This window comes from Lutjanus erythropterus, chromosome 2 (assembly GCF_056507025.1).
Source record: "Lutjanus erythropterus isolate fLutEry1 chromosome 2, fLutEry1.hap2, whole genome shotgun sequence".
Lineage (NCBI taxonomy): Eukaryota > Metazoa > Chordata > Actinopteri > Lutjaniformes > Lutjanidae > Lutjanus > Lutjanus erythropterus.
Genome location: NC_139318.1, coordinates 40686207 through 40703903, shown reverse-complemented (window position 1 = coordinate 40703903; position 17697 = coordinate 40686207). Strand labels below are relative to the sequence as shown.

Here is a 17697-nt window from a genome sequence, read left to right as displayed (position 1 = left end):
GTAGATAAAACATAATAAAGTTCTTTTAGAGTGCCCTTCCAGTGGGCAAATTATGATAAAGTGGCCTCTTGAGTGTCTTCTACTGAAGGAATTGTGGATAAGTGCCCTCTGGTGCACCCCCAGGAGTCAAAATGTGATAAGAGTGCCCTCAGCTTCCCAGCGTTCAAGACAACTTCACAAAGTGTCCTCTAGAGTGTCCTTCCAGTGGACAAAATATGATGAAATGCATCACGACTTTCAGCACATTCATGTCACAGCTGGTGCCCTTTTTATTTATTTTTTTACCCTTTGCCCCTCAGACAGCCTGAGACCACCACTGTTACCAGTGTTAATTAAGATCCCATTCTATTTAGTGTATCAGAGCTTAGTACCACTGGTAACACCTGTTTACCCTACTACTTCATGTCAAAATGACTGCTGTGACAAAGGTCTGTTTCAGCCACTGTATACACTGCTGGATAGATTAATTGATAATAAAGAGCATTAGCATAAACTCCAATAGGTAGTTAGCTAATGACACGCTAATTCTCAGCTTTGGAAGCATTGCTTGATTACTTCTGTAAATTGGTGGTTAGCTTGTTAGCTGTGCATGCTAATGTTAGTATCTTTTGTTGGAGCAGATAAACTCACTCTTTGAACCGTTTCTCATACTTTTGCTCTTTTGATTTTCGAAAAAAAAAACATTACACAAAGTCTTTCTCTCTCTTCAGCTCTATATAGTGGAGTGATGGTGTCCTGAGCAGAGAATAAAGGTACAGAGTGTTGTAATCCGAGTGTCTCTTTGTTTTGTTAGCCGGGACGGCCGCTCACGCATGTAAGTACGTGTGAGCAACGAGTTGCTACAGGACTCGAACTTGACTCAGAGCCTTTCCTTTCTTCTTCTTGATGCATTAGTACCTTCATGGGTACTTAATGTTAAATATCTATTTTCATTTACCAGTATTATGAATTTGCTCTGCAAATGTAATCGCTCTACCTGCATCGCTGAATATTATATTTAGCATCCTGGAGCAGAAAGTTGACACACAAACACAGACAGCATTGGTGCAGCCACAAAGTTTAATATTTATTTTCACAAAATAAAATGGCAGGCATTTACATCGTTGTGTGAACCCACACCTCATGATACATGCATAAAGATAATTAATCAGATGGTATTCATAAATGTCGTTCCATACATCAAGTCTGCACGTTCAGACTGCACCATATACTGTATAATTTAAATGCTACTCTGTGAATATGATTCAGTCACTACTAATTAAAAGTAGTCAGTAGAATACTGAGGAAACAACAGCTGTGACATGTACACAGACTCAACTGCACATGGATATTATCAAACGCTAAACAATGTTGCCACATCCATGAACAACATGCACATTTCACTCGTTTTATGTTGATAAAATCCAATAATTTAAACAATAACACTGTATATCATGTCCCTCAGCTGTGGTAGCTCTAAAGGACAGGTTCTTAGCTATCTTAAAGGGGTATTTTGAAGTGAAGTTTATGAGGTACTTTTCCATAGTCAGTGCATTACCGAGAGTAGGTGCCGGTTGGCACGCCCCCAGTTTGGAGAAGCAGCAGGAGTACCGGTGTAGGAAGCTAAGCAATGAACTGCTGTGGACAAGATCAGCAGCAAAATTTGTTTTGCAGATTAATTCATTGGAAAGGGTTGAATTCAGGGTGGGTGTGGGTATGGGGCAAATAAAGAGTATAAACATGATTTTTAAGAGACACATTTAAAGGTACTATGTGGAATTTTCATAAAATCCTTGTTATTAATGACAGCGCTGCTGTTGCACTGGCCAAAGCAGTGATGTACCATAGATGCACATGACTGATTGACTGGCATCATTCTGATGGGTGAGGTGAGTAAAGTTAGGTTGTGTGTGGCTGCCAGATGTTTGTTGATTCTGAGCTGATGTTAGCTGGTGTTGGACAGCTGAACAGCTGAAGACAGGCAGGACACGAGAGCGCACATAACAGCGTAATTTTCTGGGTTTTCACAGAAAAACCCTCCCGAGTCCTTTGCATCAAAATCAGTCCACAGGCTGTTGTGTTAAAAATTTCATCCTTTAAGTATGTTACAATGCAATCACACATTAGCAATACAAAATAATTGATACATGAAAATTGAAAATAATGTCAATAAAGTTACGGTCACATCAGCCCCTCTGTCCAACGAAACTGCACTCAGCCCTGAAAATGAGAAAACACGGACAGTCGAAGTGTGAGTGTCCTGCAGGAGATCGAAACACAGAAAAAAGAAATTGTCCCCAGAGACAACACCTGAACACAACACCACTTTGGAAATAATAAAGGGGAAAGAAGCAGGTTCACTGATGAGACAAATTCAAAGCATTACATAGTAGTAATATAGTTTGAGTAATGTCAGCCTATTACGTTGCACAAACAAATTACTACAGCATGGTTGTCCTCAGGGAAGAAGAAAACATGAGAAAGCATGAGCAAGAATTCTTTTGATTAATTTTGCTTATGATATAGACATCATTTTCCCAGAAAAAATTGTGCCCTATGGGAACGGATTTGTATTGTGAAAGTGAGGCTAATATGGAACCCGGTCATTATTCTATATAACCATTGCTCTGTGCAATCAGTGTTTACTGAATAATGATAAATTAAAACAAAAAAAAGTCATGTCAGTCAGTTTCCACTTAAAAACTGTGTCTACATGCTTGGAAACATTTGTATGTTTTTGTTGTATCACCCAGCCCTCCATAATGTGATCGTACGTTAAGAAAAAAAAGTGTTTCTATGATTCTGCCCACTGATAAACTACCCTCAGGCAGCTCCAACTCAAATATTATTACGTAAACTACGTATGTTTTAGCATCAATATACTTTGTTCTCAAGCCCCTCTAAAGGCTCCTCCTCCTCCATGACCAGATGTTTCTACCTGATGATGTTGCTACCGTTGACTATATATAAAGATGGACGACATGACAACTCAGAGCCAAAATATTTTGATTTTCATCGCCCCCTGGTGGCTGGCTGCAGTACAGGTCATAAACCCCGCCCCTCCATGTTCGCAGGTGGGATATGAGCTGAAGTGAAAAATCATTGCAAATACATTTTTGGTTGGTTTCTGCAAAACAGCGGCTCAACCCTGATCTCTACTGCACATCACCAGCAAGATAATGTTCATATCCGGAAAATTTTGGTTTCATTTTTTACAGCTGGAGGACGTAGAGATGCAGCGTCCATCTTTATATACAGTCTATAGTTGCTGTTACATATAAACCTCTAAGGCTGCGTGAGTGTTTCCATTTGAAAAACCTGTTAAAGAACGCAGATGGAGTCGCCCTTTCAGTGGTTTATTGTTCAAACGATGGACACAAATAATAATTTTTGATGTGTGTGTACACAGTAGCCTCATGTTAGTGTATCAGTGTGATGTTATGGCTCTGTGTTTGGCAGCTGAGTCAGGTAGGGATCAAAGAAGTCTCTCAGGAGGCTCTGCACCCGGGTGGGCTGGGGGCTCCCAGCAGCAGGGGCCAGCGCTGGATTCAGAGCCAGGTTCATGACCTTTGTAGGGTTGAGAACAGCGGACCGAGTCTGGGCGGTGTGCAGACCCTCGATGGCGCTGGACAGCCAGATGAGCCTCTTGAGACTCTGGATGTTTCGGCCGCGGTCGTGCATCAGCTGGTGTTCAGTCACAGCTCGGCGGCTGCAGGGAGGAGAGAGCAGGAAGCATCTGTTTGTCAGGACTGCGTCAGTTCATGGCTTCGCTGTTCAACCATGTGGTTTGAGTTGCTCTCTTGGATCAAACATCCTCACACATACAAAGTGACATTTCTAGATATAACAATGTTTTCACATTTCACTGAAAAACTACATCAAGGAGAACTCATTTTGATTTTGTTATAGTTCTCATTAGTGACCCACAAACCCCAGTTTTGATGGTTTAATGTAAATGTAAAAGTATTTTGTTGTGATTTGGATCTTAAAAATATAATCATCAGTGTAGCATTCTTTGAAACTGCAGCTGACGCCAAGCATTTCATACTGCTACACTTTTTGTGTCAAAGCAATTACAAATCATTCACCGCTTGCATCTTGTAAAAATGCAGAAATCAGGCATCTCACCTCTCGTTCTGTTGACACCGGACGGTTGTAAAAACGACGAGAAGCATGACAGCGAGCCACTGCACCGGCCTGTGGGACATCTGCATCTTCTGTAACTAAACTGTGAGAAACACATCAAAACTCGTCAGAAATAAAGATATATGACTTTTATTCTCTCATCATCATTGGTTACATGTGGTGACCCGTTCAACCAAAGATAGATTTTCTATATGTTTGGGGTATTTTTGCCTTTATTATAGAGTGCAGCCAAAGATGGACAGGAAAGCAGGGAGAGAGAGTGCAGAAAGTGTAGAAACAAACCACAGTCACTGCACAGGACATGGGCTGCACAGTCTACAAGTGATCTACCACAGTGCTCCTAAAGACTCACTGTCATTGCTGTTCGTGTTATTTTTGAGTTTTTAAGAAGTCAGCAAAATAAATATAATTTCTTTATAGCAGAGACAGATAAGTCACTATGTGTCTCCTTACAGTACACATGCATTATATGCACAATTCTCAACAGATTTTTTTTTCCATTTTTCCTGCACAAGTAAGTTTTGTTCTTTAGTAAATGATGACAAATAAGACTTGATTGTTTAGTGTCTAAAATGAGCTGCAAATCCACAGTGAATATCCCCCGTTTAATATAAATATAATGGAATCAGCCAAACAAAACCCACCACGTGTATGTTTTTATGCTTTAAAACACTGGTTCCCAACCTTTGGTCCGGGCACCCCTTAGAGGGGCACCAGAAGTCACAGGGGGTCCTCAAGACTCTGAGCTCTGAGCTTTCAAGCTTTTTCTGCACCTTACAGCTTTGATAAATTACATATTTATTTACAAAATGATTATTTCACCTCTTCATCAGATTAAATCAGATTTTATTGTGCTGTTACCAACCAAAATTATGTTTTGTTACAGAATTCTACAGACAAGAGACAAATTAAATGAAAACATGACAAAGTTTAATGTTTCAAAATGTGTCACCTGTCTGTAAGTAGACTTGACTTCCTATTAGGGTTGTGAGTTTTGTGCATTTTAACAAATAGTTGATTTTTTTTTTCTCTTTTTTTCTTATTTCAAGTTTAATCTTAACTTCCCTTATCCAATGAGTGGCTCCACCAGACAAAATGATGTCAAATGAGGCACAGTTAATGAGAAATTAATGCTTTTAGACTATTGATTAATGATCAATTATTACACGTTTAACCAGTTAAATTCTTGCCTGGTAATTAATCTATTAATGACTAGTCATTAACATCAAGTACAATCTTGCTAAGTAAATATTGGGCTTATTTTATTTCTTTATCTAAAAAGTTAACTAATTCATTCAGGCAGCAATTTATTATGAAAGTAATGTGATTACAATTTCAAACAGTTTCAAGCACTTTTCAAACCTTTAAGCTCAGCTGTCCTCAGATACAAGCAGGGTGGGATCCAAGGAAAAAAGGTCGGAAACCACTGTGTTAAATTACAGGTTGCTAAAACCCCACAATTCCCTTAAAAAATACCACAAAACAACCAGATAGTAATTGGGGGTGTTGGTTTCTGCATTTGCAGCACAGACAGAAGTATTTAGGAGGCTTGTCGTGATAATTTTCAGACTTTTTGATAATGTAGGAGGGTTGTATGCTCAGATTATTTGTTTGATCATAAACTCTGATGTCAGCAGGATATAATTTTAGGAGCTTTAATCCAGTGTGTAGATAATCTACATTTTACACCTAAATATGTGTTGTGCACACGTTGACACTGAACTACAAACTTTTCAGAGCTTTCTTCTTTCAAGGTGTGGGTTTGTTTATGCACAGCAGGGACACACACTTCGGAAGGACAGAACTGTTCCAATCAATATTTGAGTGAACTTGTTCACATTATCTGTGTGGTCATATTAGATCATTTGAATGTGCGCTCTCAGAGAGACAAGTCGAGAAGTTTAGGCACGCTATGTCATTATTTGATTGGCTGAGAAGGAGTTGGCTTGAAGGCTCTTAGCTTGTGATTTTTGAAACATCAGCTGTCAGACGCCGAGGAGGCGAGAGGTGATTGGTGTCCTGACGATGTTAAGTTATCAGGGCTGTCAGCTTATACCTCGAGCGCGAGTGAAAACCTACATCCTCGCTTTCAACAGATCGACTCCAAATCAAGATTTTGAATTTTTCCAAAGATACATGTAAACATATCTGCAGGTTTACGCAGTTTTACTTTACTGTAGGTCACACAGGAGACAAAGACACCTACCAAATATTAAGAATAAATCATTTGGACCTGAGCGTTGAGCAAACCGATCAACTGATTGAACTGCTATTGGTCCAAAGTGGAAAAGAAAAAAACATGCAAACTGTTTCTGTTTGCTTTCATGACAATCAATGACGTCTACAAATAGAAACAGAACCTACTCTGATTTTCTATTTCTCAATATTCTTCTTTTTTTTTTAAATTATGTTGTTGCATCTCATTTCCAGGTTGTCAAATACTGATGTCTTGATCTCTTAAGCCTAAAAACAGCCAAGAGGAGGAGCAGAAGTCTAGTTTCTCTTAAACCACTTGAATGACATTATTTTTAAAGGTTATTGTAGAACTTTGTCCCAGTGATGCCAAAAATAAACCGCCTACCCCAGCTGCAATCAGACATTTTAGAGAGTTAATTCAACTATGCAGTTACCTATTATTGATTTTTTTTTTTTATTTTTTGCTGACCTAAAAAATCATACTTTCAAATGTTTGGGAGGAAGCACTTCCTGGACTCAAAAAGCATTTGCTAGAGCTGCTTTTTGGACATGTGGGACATGTGAAATCCTCTCCTTCAAAGGAGTTAAAATGCCTTTACTATCATGGTCATATTAAACCTTAAAACAAAGAAACTGATGTGTTTCAACATCAAGCCTTCGTCAGGGAGCCTAACAGGATCACGGCATGACAATAAAGGCATTTTATTTAGTTTTAAAAGAGAGCGCTTTGGAGTTTATTGTGATTTTTGAGGGAAATTTATCCGTTCTGTTGACTGAAAGAATCACAAAGCTGCTTTTACAGAAGAAAACACAGAAAAAAAACAAAACTAGAATACAAACTGACAAATCCAGTTAAAATGAAATAAAATAAAAATCACCCTTCATGCTTTATTAAATGTTGAGTATTTTAAAGGTACTTACATCGTCCCTGTTGGTGACAGACGTTCCTCTGATGATCAGACGCTGAATGGACTTCAGGTTCGACCTCCAGACCTTTTATAAAGCTCCCTGACACACCCATACACACACACACACACACACACACACACACACACACACACACACACACACACACACACACACACACACAAACACGGGATTCAGACCTCCCACAGGCTTAAGTGTCACAAATAATTCAAAGTGTTGCGTCTGATTTGTTCATGAAACAAACGTCAGCACCGTTGTCTCTCTGACATGTGGTTTTGTGTCTGTTGAGGGAAAATCTCAAACATTTTTCGGGTTATTTGTGTTAATTCGATCACAAACAGCCTCCTGCACCTCGGTGTGACAGTGGAAGAGGTTTACACACTCACACACGCTCTTTACATAAGCAGGTGTTTTGCAAAGGAGGATGAAATTCAATTGGGGGATTATCATTTTTCTATTTTCTGGTCTAATCCGGCCCGTTCCTCTCGGATAGATTCAGGCGCCTGACAAAGAGGAGTTTAGAGAAATGGAGTCTGAATGGTTTGTATTGATGTTGATGGTGCAAACGCACACAGAGGAATGAGTCAGTGTGGATAAACCGAACGTCAGCAAACTGTCTGTCACTTCAGGTTTAAACTTTTCCCAAACACGTTTAAGATGCTTGTCGCCTGGAGCTGCTCTCCAACAACCACCACAACGCTAATGAACTCAAATAAACTGGAGTCACCGGTTGCCGCGGTGTCACCGGAGTCGCCGTTAGAGACGCAGTCGTCTTGACAACACCTTCCAGGACGAGTTTCCCTCGGTGAGAAATGCAGGCTGCCGTCAGAGGCTCGTGGGTGGAGAGACGGAGCGAGGACAAGTGATCAAGTCCATCAGGGAGCGAATGACGGCGGTGTGAAGACATTCAGAGGCAAATGGAGACAGACGGAGAGGAAGGAGAGGAGTGGTGAGGAGGAGAAACATTTCTAACAGCAGATTGAATCTGATCAAGTTCAAACACATACATACATGTATAATGTACTTATTAAGTTTTTTTTAATGACTTAAAAATAGTAGAGCTCCGGGTCTGTTGGTTCAGAGGAGATCCAAGATGGCTGCCATACAAAAACAGATGTGAGCGCACACTGGACTGAAAATACTGGCATCGTGTGAGAAAGAATTCAACTGTATCTCCAGGATAATCACAACGTTAATGAAGCTTTATAACCACACACCAGAGATCTGTGGCATTCAGAGGATATTTGGGTTTCCTGAGTACAATGATAGTAAGGGGGTCTCTGCACGATCCCCAGAACACAAGTTCTCGCCATCCATTCACCAAAAATTCTCCTCTTTCTTGCAGAAATCTTCAAATTATCAGAGGTTTTTGAAATTTTTAAGGTGTTGCTCGAGGCCTTGGTGTGTTGATGTGGTATTTTTGAGAGATTTCTGATCATTTTAATTAATTATTGAGTTGTCAAAAATGGTTAAAAACATCATATGCAACATTTCCTAAAAAACAATGTTGACTTTTTATTCTTTTAAATATTTTATTCTTTTTCATTTCTATTTATTTCTATTGACATTATATGCAACGTTTTCCTTTTTATCCTTCTATTCTTTTGTTTCTAGGAGTTAAGAAATAAAATAATATTTTTATTGCTCTTATTGGTCTTATCTCGTCTGTCGTTCTGTCTTAGTTCTTCTATGTTCCTTTGACTTTTGCTTGTCATTATTATTGTTGTTGTTGTTGTTGTTGTTTTGTTGTTGTTGTTGTTTTGAATGACACTCAACAATCACCAATCTTTCTGGTGCATTTAGGAACAGCTCACACAAAGTCTACTGATTCTGCCTTTAAATTTTGCACCAAATCTTAATCTTTAATCCAAACCTGCTGCAACAACGTATGACAGAGCATCATGGGAATGACCATCATTTACTTCCACCATGATGTTCTAAGCCCTTATACTCGCTAAACTTTCCAAATGTGAAGAGGCGCCTGAGGAAAGCAGAATATTTATTGCAGATTTATGACGAGAAAAACTTTACACTCTACTGAGCCGCATCGTAAATTAATCTTCAGGTTCTCGCAGAGGTTTTCATCAGGGGTGCAAACAACAAATAAAGCTGCATCGATTTTTGCAGGCAGTCACTTGTCTGCAGTCAATGAGGTAGTAAATTCTCCTGTTAAATGATTTCTCTGATGTACGTCATCTACCAGCAGCAGCAGAATTTCTTCCATGCATCAGTTTGTTTTCAGCTGATTTCGTATCGTTTCATCATCTAATATATTCATAATTAATATATTAAACAGTCTCTTCAATCTGTGTACAAATACAGTACAGGACTTAAGGCGTAACTCGCAGGTTGGAGCCTCCAGTGAATCAGTCTTCAGTGTAATGATTTAGAAACTTGATTTAAAAAAATAAAACATATACACACACTACAGTGACTTCTGCTTCTACAGTGACTTTTCCACGTCTAAAAACAACGAACTGGAAGTGAAATGGTTCGAGGCGGACAGGATGAATTAGATCATAATTAACATGAATAAATATGGATCCCAATGCAAGTTTTGAATCTGAAAAGGTTGGAAATGTATATTCTTATGAATATGATGGACCACAAGCTCATGGTTATGAGCCTCCGAGGCGAGGGCGAGGGAGAGAAATCGAGTTGTGGTGTGAGGAGAGTCAACAGAGAACCGGGCAGGTGTCTTGATGATTAGCCAACAGCTAATCCTGTGTTCAGCTCATATTTGAATATCTGCTTTTATCAGTCATGTCTTGCATCGGCTTGTCTCCTATAAAATCCACACGCAGCGCCGCAGCAGCGAGAAAGAGAGGGCGAGGGAGACATGAACAACAGTTCTCTGATAAACTTTTTGTACGTCAGGTTCTTGTGTGGTCAATGTCAGCCGGCAGTCAGACCGCCATTTTAGTTTCGGAGGCAGCAGTGACGTCCCGCCTCTTCACCTGCACAAAACACACCCAGGAGTGAGAGCTAGCGCCCGCTCTTCTCCTGTCAGGAAAACGGCAGACTTCATGTCCTGACAGGCAGAGTTTGTGCACCCGTAGCTCAGACTCAATACCACCTCTGATAAAAGGACCAGCAGCCACTGATAAAACACTTCAGGTAAGATGATGTCACAAAGGGCAGTGAGACTGATGTTGATGACATACATTGTTTGAGATGAGAGATGAAGTTGACTGAACTAAACAATTATACAAAATAATTATAGATTAGAATAATAATCTAATGATATAATAAACTCAGCAGCCACTTCATTAAGTACACTTTGCTAATTTTGGGTTGGACCCCATTTTTCCTTCATAGCTGCTTTAATTCTTCGTGGCATAGATTCAACAAGGTGCTGGAAACATCCCTCAGAGATTTTGGTTCATATCAACATGATATCATTACACAGCTGCTGCAGATTTGTTGGCTGCACATCCATGATGCAAATCTCCTGTTCCACCACGTCCAAAAGCTGCTCTACTGGATTATAATCTGGTGACTGTGGAGGCCACTGAAGGACAGTGAACTCACCGTCATGTTCAAGAAACCAGTTTGAGATGATTTGAGATTTGTGACATGGTGCGTTATCCTGCTGGAAGTAGCCATCATGAGTACACTGTGGTCATAAAGGGATGGACATGGTCAGCAACAATCCTCAGACAGGCTGTGGTGTTTAAATGATGCTCAGTTTGTACTGAGGGACCCACAGTGTGCCAAGAAAATATCCCCCACACCATTACACCACCAGCAGCCTGAACCGTTGATACAAGGCAGGATGGATCCATGCTTTCATGTTTACGCCAAATTCTGACCCGACCATCTGAATGTAGCAGCAGAAATCGAGACTCATCAGACCAGACAACGTTTTTCCGATCTTCTGTTGTCCAATTTTGGCGAGCCCATTTTCTCCCAGAGAAACAACTGTGCCATGTTCAAAGTCACTTATATCACCTTTCTTCTTCATTCTGATGCTCGGTTTGAACTTCAGCAGGTCGTCTTGACCAGGTCTACATGCCTAAATGCATTGAGTTGCTGCCATGTGATTGGCTGATTAGATACTTGCGTTAATGAGCAGCTGAACAGGTTTACCTAATAAAGTGGCCAGTGAGTATCTATGATAGTATAACAGTCCCAAGGGACATTTGTCTGCATTGAGTGCTTTTACTTTTAATTCTTTAAGCACATGTTCCATGTTATACTTACATACTTTTATTGAAGTTCAATTTTCAATGCAGTTTTACTTGTAACCCAGTATTTTTACAGTGTGGTATTAATACTTTTATACTTTTTTTTACTCCACTACAGTCCAAACCTGGTAGAGAGGGGGACCATGAGGGAGTTTATCAGCGTACTCACCTGCTCCTGACTGACTCCTTGGTGATCTCAGGTGTGTGTGTGGAGTGTATAAGACTTGACTAGACAATGATAAAAGAGAGGGAGAAATTATTACACTTAATTGATTAATTGGGTCAGGTGTTAACATGATTATAAATTCAGATCCACTTATTGGAACTCCCTGATAAAGATGTGCAGAAAGATGTAAAATGCTATAATGGTAATGATCAAATAGTTGTTCATTCAAATAAGCTGTTATCAGTTTAACTAATCAGTTCATACAGATTTAAATCCAAATATTGATGATGAGTATTTCATATAATGTTTACACAGTTAACAGATCACCTTTTTGTTCCAGAGAGGCGTAACAGACCTGTGTTTATGATACAGACATTAAAATCAGGGCTTGTTTATAACCTGGGAAGGAGCTGAAGTATCTCTGGATCAGTAGGAGCGTTGGTGCAGCAGCCAGGGTTAAAAAGAGCCGAGTCTCGAGTCTAAGAGCTTAATTTACAAATCTCATCCACATTTCATTCAGCTGTCAAGTGCAGTAACCACCAGACGTGTCGGAGAGCTAAAAGTAGTCAAGTGTTAGTATCAGTGGTTCAAACATCAAAGGCAGCACTTTACTCCTCCTGCACAGATCAGTGGGTTTCTGTAAGTTTCAAAAAGGTAAATTCAAGATTTTAAAGACTTTTTAGACCATTATGAATGCAAGTCACATCCATACTGGCCAAAAAGAACAAGCACACTTTGCATTAGTGGTGTCATTTGTACAGATTTTCCCAAAAAGCTGTATGAAGGCAACTTTACAAAAGTAAACTTCATAAATCAATCACCTTTTAGGACCTGTCAAAATCATATTTTAAGGCCTTAAATTCAGATGATTGGATTTTAGACTTTTTAAGGACCTGCAGACGTCTGGTGATCAATGATCTCTATCAAGTCAATATTTACTGCCATCGGCTTGTTTTATTTACAGATTTATTATTGTCATTCATACACAGCCTCAGTTTATAAAGCTGGTGTTCTGCAGCAGCAGGTCTGTCAGGTGTAAAGCAGCTTATATCCACATGGTGGCAGTGTTGTACCGAGCAGCTGAGTGCCGCTGAGGAACAGGAAGTCTTGTTTCTCCATAACTGGAGCTGCAGATTTAGGAGGAGACTAAAAACAATTTCTAATGTGTAACATATTACACATTAGGACCGTTAGAAAGCGCCCCCTACATGCAGCAGTGATCATTACAGCCATAATTTTATAAAGATGTAAAGTTTGTCCTGACAGTGACTCTAAAGGAAAGTCTGAGTTCTCTTTCTCTGATCAGCTGCATTTTGGACTCTGACTGCTCAGGTCTCTTTCAGTCAAATTAATCATAAAGTTCAGTTTAAACTTTAAAAGTTTTCCAAACTGGCCAGAGAGAAGATTCACAGACCTGGACATGATCCCTCACCGGCTTCCTGCCCACCAACACTACAACCTAAATTTGTTGGAGTTCGAAGTGTCGCCGCTGCCAGGAACTAAATGTTGTGTTTCTGAGGTGGAGTTCTGTCTGAGTCACCTGGATCCTTTTAAGATTACATTTTTAACACTGAACATTTCATATATATATTTGATACCAAGACACACACTGTAAAGACTATACCTTCTGGGGTATGTCTCAAAAATGCTCTTTGATTTATTTGGTGGCTCAAATAAAATCTTATTAAATCTTATTATTCACAAATATAAGATGTAGCACAAACATCATTAACAGATAATTTCATCAGTATCGAAAAGACACAAGCATGTAAGATTATCTCAATCTGAAAAGTTCAGATGTTAATTTATAACAGGGTCATTATGAATTATTGATCAAACCAGTTAACAAAAAGGATTTGAGACGAAACTCTGTGTTGTGTTTTTAAGTTTTTAACCAGTAAATCTGGTGTGATTCTCAGTTAAGTCGCAGATTAACTAAAGTACCATGATGGGAGGGTCTTGAAAGACAGAAAGAAGGATATCTGAGTGTATTATATGATAAAATGAATGTATATGAGTCCAGGTCACTCAGGCTAAGATAACTCCATCTCAGCAGCACAGATTTAGTCCCTGGCACTGAAGATAGAAAGATCTCCTGGTGTCAGAAATCAATTATTCAATCCATTATCTATAACCGCTTATCTTTTGGAGGGTTGTGAGGGGCTGAAGCTGATCCCAGCTGACACCGGGTGAGAGGCCGATTACTGCCTGGACAGGACGCCTGGTCATCACGGGGCTGACACTTGAGGTCTTTTCAGACGGAAGGAACTTTTCCAGAGTTCTAAGAACTGTTGGCGACCAGCTTACGTCACACCTTAACCTTCCCTTTGTCGGTGTAAATGCAAACAGAAAAACGTCCCTGAAGGTGTTTAGTTCTTGGGGAGCTGCCTGGTGAGGAGCAGTTCCTCTTCAAAGAGTCCCGAGAACTGTTTACTCTGAAAACACCTACAGAGACCAACAACAACAATTCACAATCACACACAACCTGCATGCCTTTGGACTGTGAGAGGAAGCTGGAGCACCCAGAGAGAACCAGTGCAGACCCGGAAGAACATGCAAACTCAACACAGAAAGACCTCAGCCGGCAGCCGACCCGCAGGTTTGAACCCAGGACAGTGCGAAAACCACTGGACCACTGCGCCGCCCACGATGTCAAAAAATATATGTGGATGTCGAGCGATTGTGTTTTATCAACAAGTGTGGATTTATATTGAAGCTGAGAAAAAAAGTGTGGCGAGGTCGTCTTCCCTTAAATATGTGACCATCAGCACCTGCTCTTGCTGACCCTTTATAGCCCCTATAGAAGGCAAACAGTGATTTCTGGTAAAAATATTCAGAATCTTCACAAGAAAAAGCAAAAAGTCAGATATCGTAAATACAATTTAGTATTTTCCTCCTGCTTTCCTGTGTTAATTATTCACTAAATGACCCCTAAGATTCAGCAGGTCAAAGAAAAACACCAACATCTGGCCACGAGTTGTTGAGATGTTTCTCTGAGCCGAAGTGTTGAACTCACTAACATCCTCACCATCATCATCACCATCATCATCAGCGTCGTCGTCTTCCTAAGCACCTTCAACAAAAACCAATTAATGGCACACAGGAATATTCTCTGAGTGTTATTACTCATTGTAACAGGTGTTGATCACAGCTGCGTTTCCATGGTAACGTAGTGATCTAAGATGCCCACCATATAAATATGATTTCTGGCTTTCAATCCTGCAGAGGAGCTCTGTGCTGCTTACCATCCTGCTGTAAATATATATATTTATATATTACAGAGTATAAGATGTGTAACAAAAAGATACAACATAGAAAAATAACTTACTTCATTAAGTTTCCAAATTACACAGGGATCAAACACGATGAGTCTTGTTCTTTTGGGTGTAATAATGGCAATAACACACTAAGGCATATAATAAAAAACTGTTCAAAGTAAATTGATTCAGACAAGGTTATAATAAATAAAATAAAAGATAAATGGATTTATTCTATACTTTTATTAATGTCAGCTCAACAAGACTAAAAACATCCATCTCTGAGTATTTTCTGACTTCCTGTCTGTGCACTGTCTGTCGCCATTGAAGATGTAAACATTTAAAGCTGAAGTTTGTGAACTTATATACTGTAAATGAACATCAAGCCCTTACAAAACAAGTTCACAGAATCCTGATTAAGCCCGTCACCGCCAGGTAAATCTCTCCTGAGGCAAAACAGGAAAACTAGTTGAAAAATCGCCATATAGGCTTATGAGTTTCATTGGTGTTTGGAAGGATTACTAATAAAGTCATTTTGTATGCTGCATCATTCTTCATATTTAATTTACATGATGAGGTGTTGTGTGTGTCTTGTGTGCGACACTTATCGAACACAGCCAGCACTTTAATTAATTAGATAACAGGCACAAAGCACCGTGAACTCAAACACTTATGACAGTTAATGCAGTTAACCTGCGGCCTGTTTATCATGTAAATTAGACACACAACACCAGCTCTGCATGGAAATAATTAAACAACGAACATGCAAAATGTGCACCGCGCTGTCTGAACGAGGGATAAAATGCGCTGGAGTTGCTGGTTTGCTGCGACATTTGGAATATCAGACAAAATTCCAAGTGAAAGCCCAAAGCTTCGAGAACTCTGGTTTCATAATCTAAAATGCTTCTGGGTGAAATACTAGCAGACATGACACGATGGATTTACCTTCAACAGTTGGTGTGGCAAAATGCGCCCCTCACTGCAGAAAGACGGCCAAAACGCTCCTGAAGAATCCATCCAAAATCTCACACAAACTGAGTGAAAGCTTTTTTTTTTTAGAGCTTTGCTTTTTAATTTTGAGTGACCCTTAAATTTTTTAGGCTGACTGTTTCTAACACAGCGGTGCGCACAGTGGCAGCAGAAGCCTCTGAACGCGAACAGAAGATGGAATCTGTCTCAGCCTGACTTTGAAAACATCAAATGACTTGTTTATTTATAAGATGATGAATTGTGAAATATCACCTCCATGAGGCTGTTCAGTCAGACAGCAGCAGATCATGTAAACTTGCAGCTGTGGCGAAGGTCAACCTGCAAGCAGCATGCACAGTTCATATTATGTTCATTATAATGCTGATTAATGATGAAGTGGCTTTCTTCTGCCTCAGTAATTATTCATAACACCAGATAATAGACTAAAGTTGGCTACTGCAAGAGTGTGGTGCAGCAGTGGTGGAAAAACCTAAGAAGCATTCAAGAAAAGTTTCTGATGTTTCAGATAAAAGAAGGAACTCAGCGTTCAGAGGGTGTTTGGTCTAGAAAATGTAAGAAAATGCTGAAAAATATCCAAGATAATATCCTCAAATGTGTCCAAAACCCAAAGATATTCAGTTAACTGTTATAAAGCAGCAAACAAACTTGACACAAATTGCATCTGAGATGCTGAAAGCAAAGAATCTGGACATGTTTTTTCCCTTAACAATTACTCATCCTCGACCTGCGAGGGTTAAAACAAACTAAGTGATCAACAGTGAGAACAGAAATGGTTAAAGTTCTGGTGTGGCTTTTCCTCGTTGGAGAAGGACTGAAGGCAGACACAGATGTTGTGTTACTGTTCTTGGACTGGTTGGTATTTGTAAACTATTTGAAGTGGGCTATGTAGCGTCTATGTTTACTCTACTGAAATAATGGATTTTGGACACAAGTCTTTCTGGGTTTATGATCATCATAAGCGACATAAGCATACATCAAAAACACCAACAACAAAAACAGAAGTTCTGCAGGTTTCAAAACAACTCATAAATAAATTGCGTAAATAAAAAAAAAGCTTTCTTGACAGCTGGTCACTGTGGTACTTGTACTTTTATGAAAACTGTTGCTGTTTTCCTGTGAAACTCCAGCAGTGTTTTGTGGACTTAAAAACAGAAACCCGACCTTCAATCGGCATGAAGGGGAGTAGATAATGACTGAATTTTCATTTTTTTGGGTGAACTGTCCCTTTAAAGAACCAGCGCGTAGAATTTAGTGACATTTAGCAGGGAGCTTGCAGATTGCAAACACCGTTCCTCACCCTCCCCCTCCAAGCGTGCGGTAGAACCGACAATGGCTGGAAAACTCAAGCTGATTATACTCTAATGGTTTGTGGTCCTTTTAATTTTTCATCATAATCATGTAGAAATGAAGCTGCTCTCTTTGTAGACAATAAGTCTAAAAAGTCTTTAAACTAAATTTTCTTGACTAAGTGTGCAGTTTTCCATCCTGTTACAGTTCAAAGTGCAATGACATATTTTATCAAAGTGTGGTGAAAATTTTAAAAATGTATGAGGCGATGAGAGGAACTCGTCATCAGGTCACATTTTGGATCCTTAATTTTTTTTTTCTCAAGCGTTTATGATGGAAGTGTTTGTTGCTGTAAGCTGATTTTGGCCACAAGACGCTGAAGTGCATCACTACACGATTTTCTAAACAGCTCTAAAAGCATTATTGCTTTCCACCAGGTGAGTTTTACACAGGAGACATGAATCGTGTGTTCGCAAATTATGTAACATTACTGTCATGATTCTCTTTTGGCCATAATGTATTTTAATTGGTCTGCAGCCAAAAGCGTGCGTGTGGAAAATTA

At 39.5% G+C, this 17697-nt stretch overlaps 1 protein-coding gene across 1 annotated transcript; it reads right to left on the bottom strand.

Moving 5' to 3' along the window:
* Positions 1-3322: 3322 nt before the first annotated feature.
* pth4 (parathyroid hormone 4) lies at positions 3323-7306 on the bottom strand. The gene is made up of 3 exons (XM_084745670.1): positions 7243-7306; positions 4108-4207; positions 3323-3688 (listed from the first exon to the last, which is right to left on the bottom strand). Exons 2-3 carry the CDS (start codon positions 4191-4193, stop codon positions 3418-3420), a joined length of 357 nt encoding a protein of 118 aa, XP_084601796.1. The 5' UTR covers positions 4194-4207; positions 7243-7306; the 3' UTR covers positions 3323-3417.
* Positions 7307-17697: the final 10391 nt, after the last annotated feature.

Excerpts from the sequence above, each read along its gene's own strand:
- pth4 (XM_084745670.1), bottom strand. The coding sequence starts at position 4,193 with ATGCAGATGTCCCACAGGCCGGTGCAGTGGCTCGCTGTCATGCTTCTC. Across the intron at positions 3,689-4,107 it reads CGGTGTCAACAGAACGAGAG|CCGCCGAGCTGTGACTGAAC; the intron begins GTGAGATGCCTG and ends TCCTCCCTGCAG.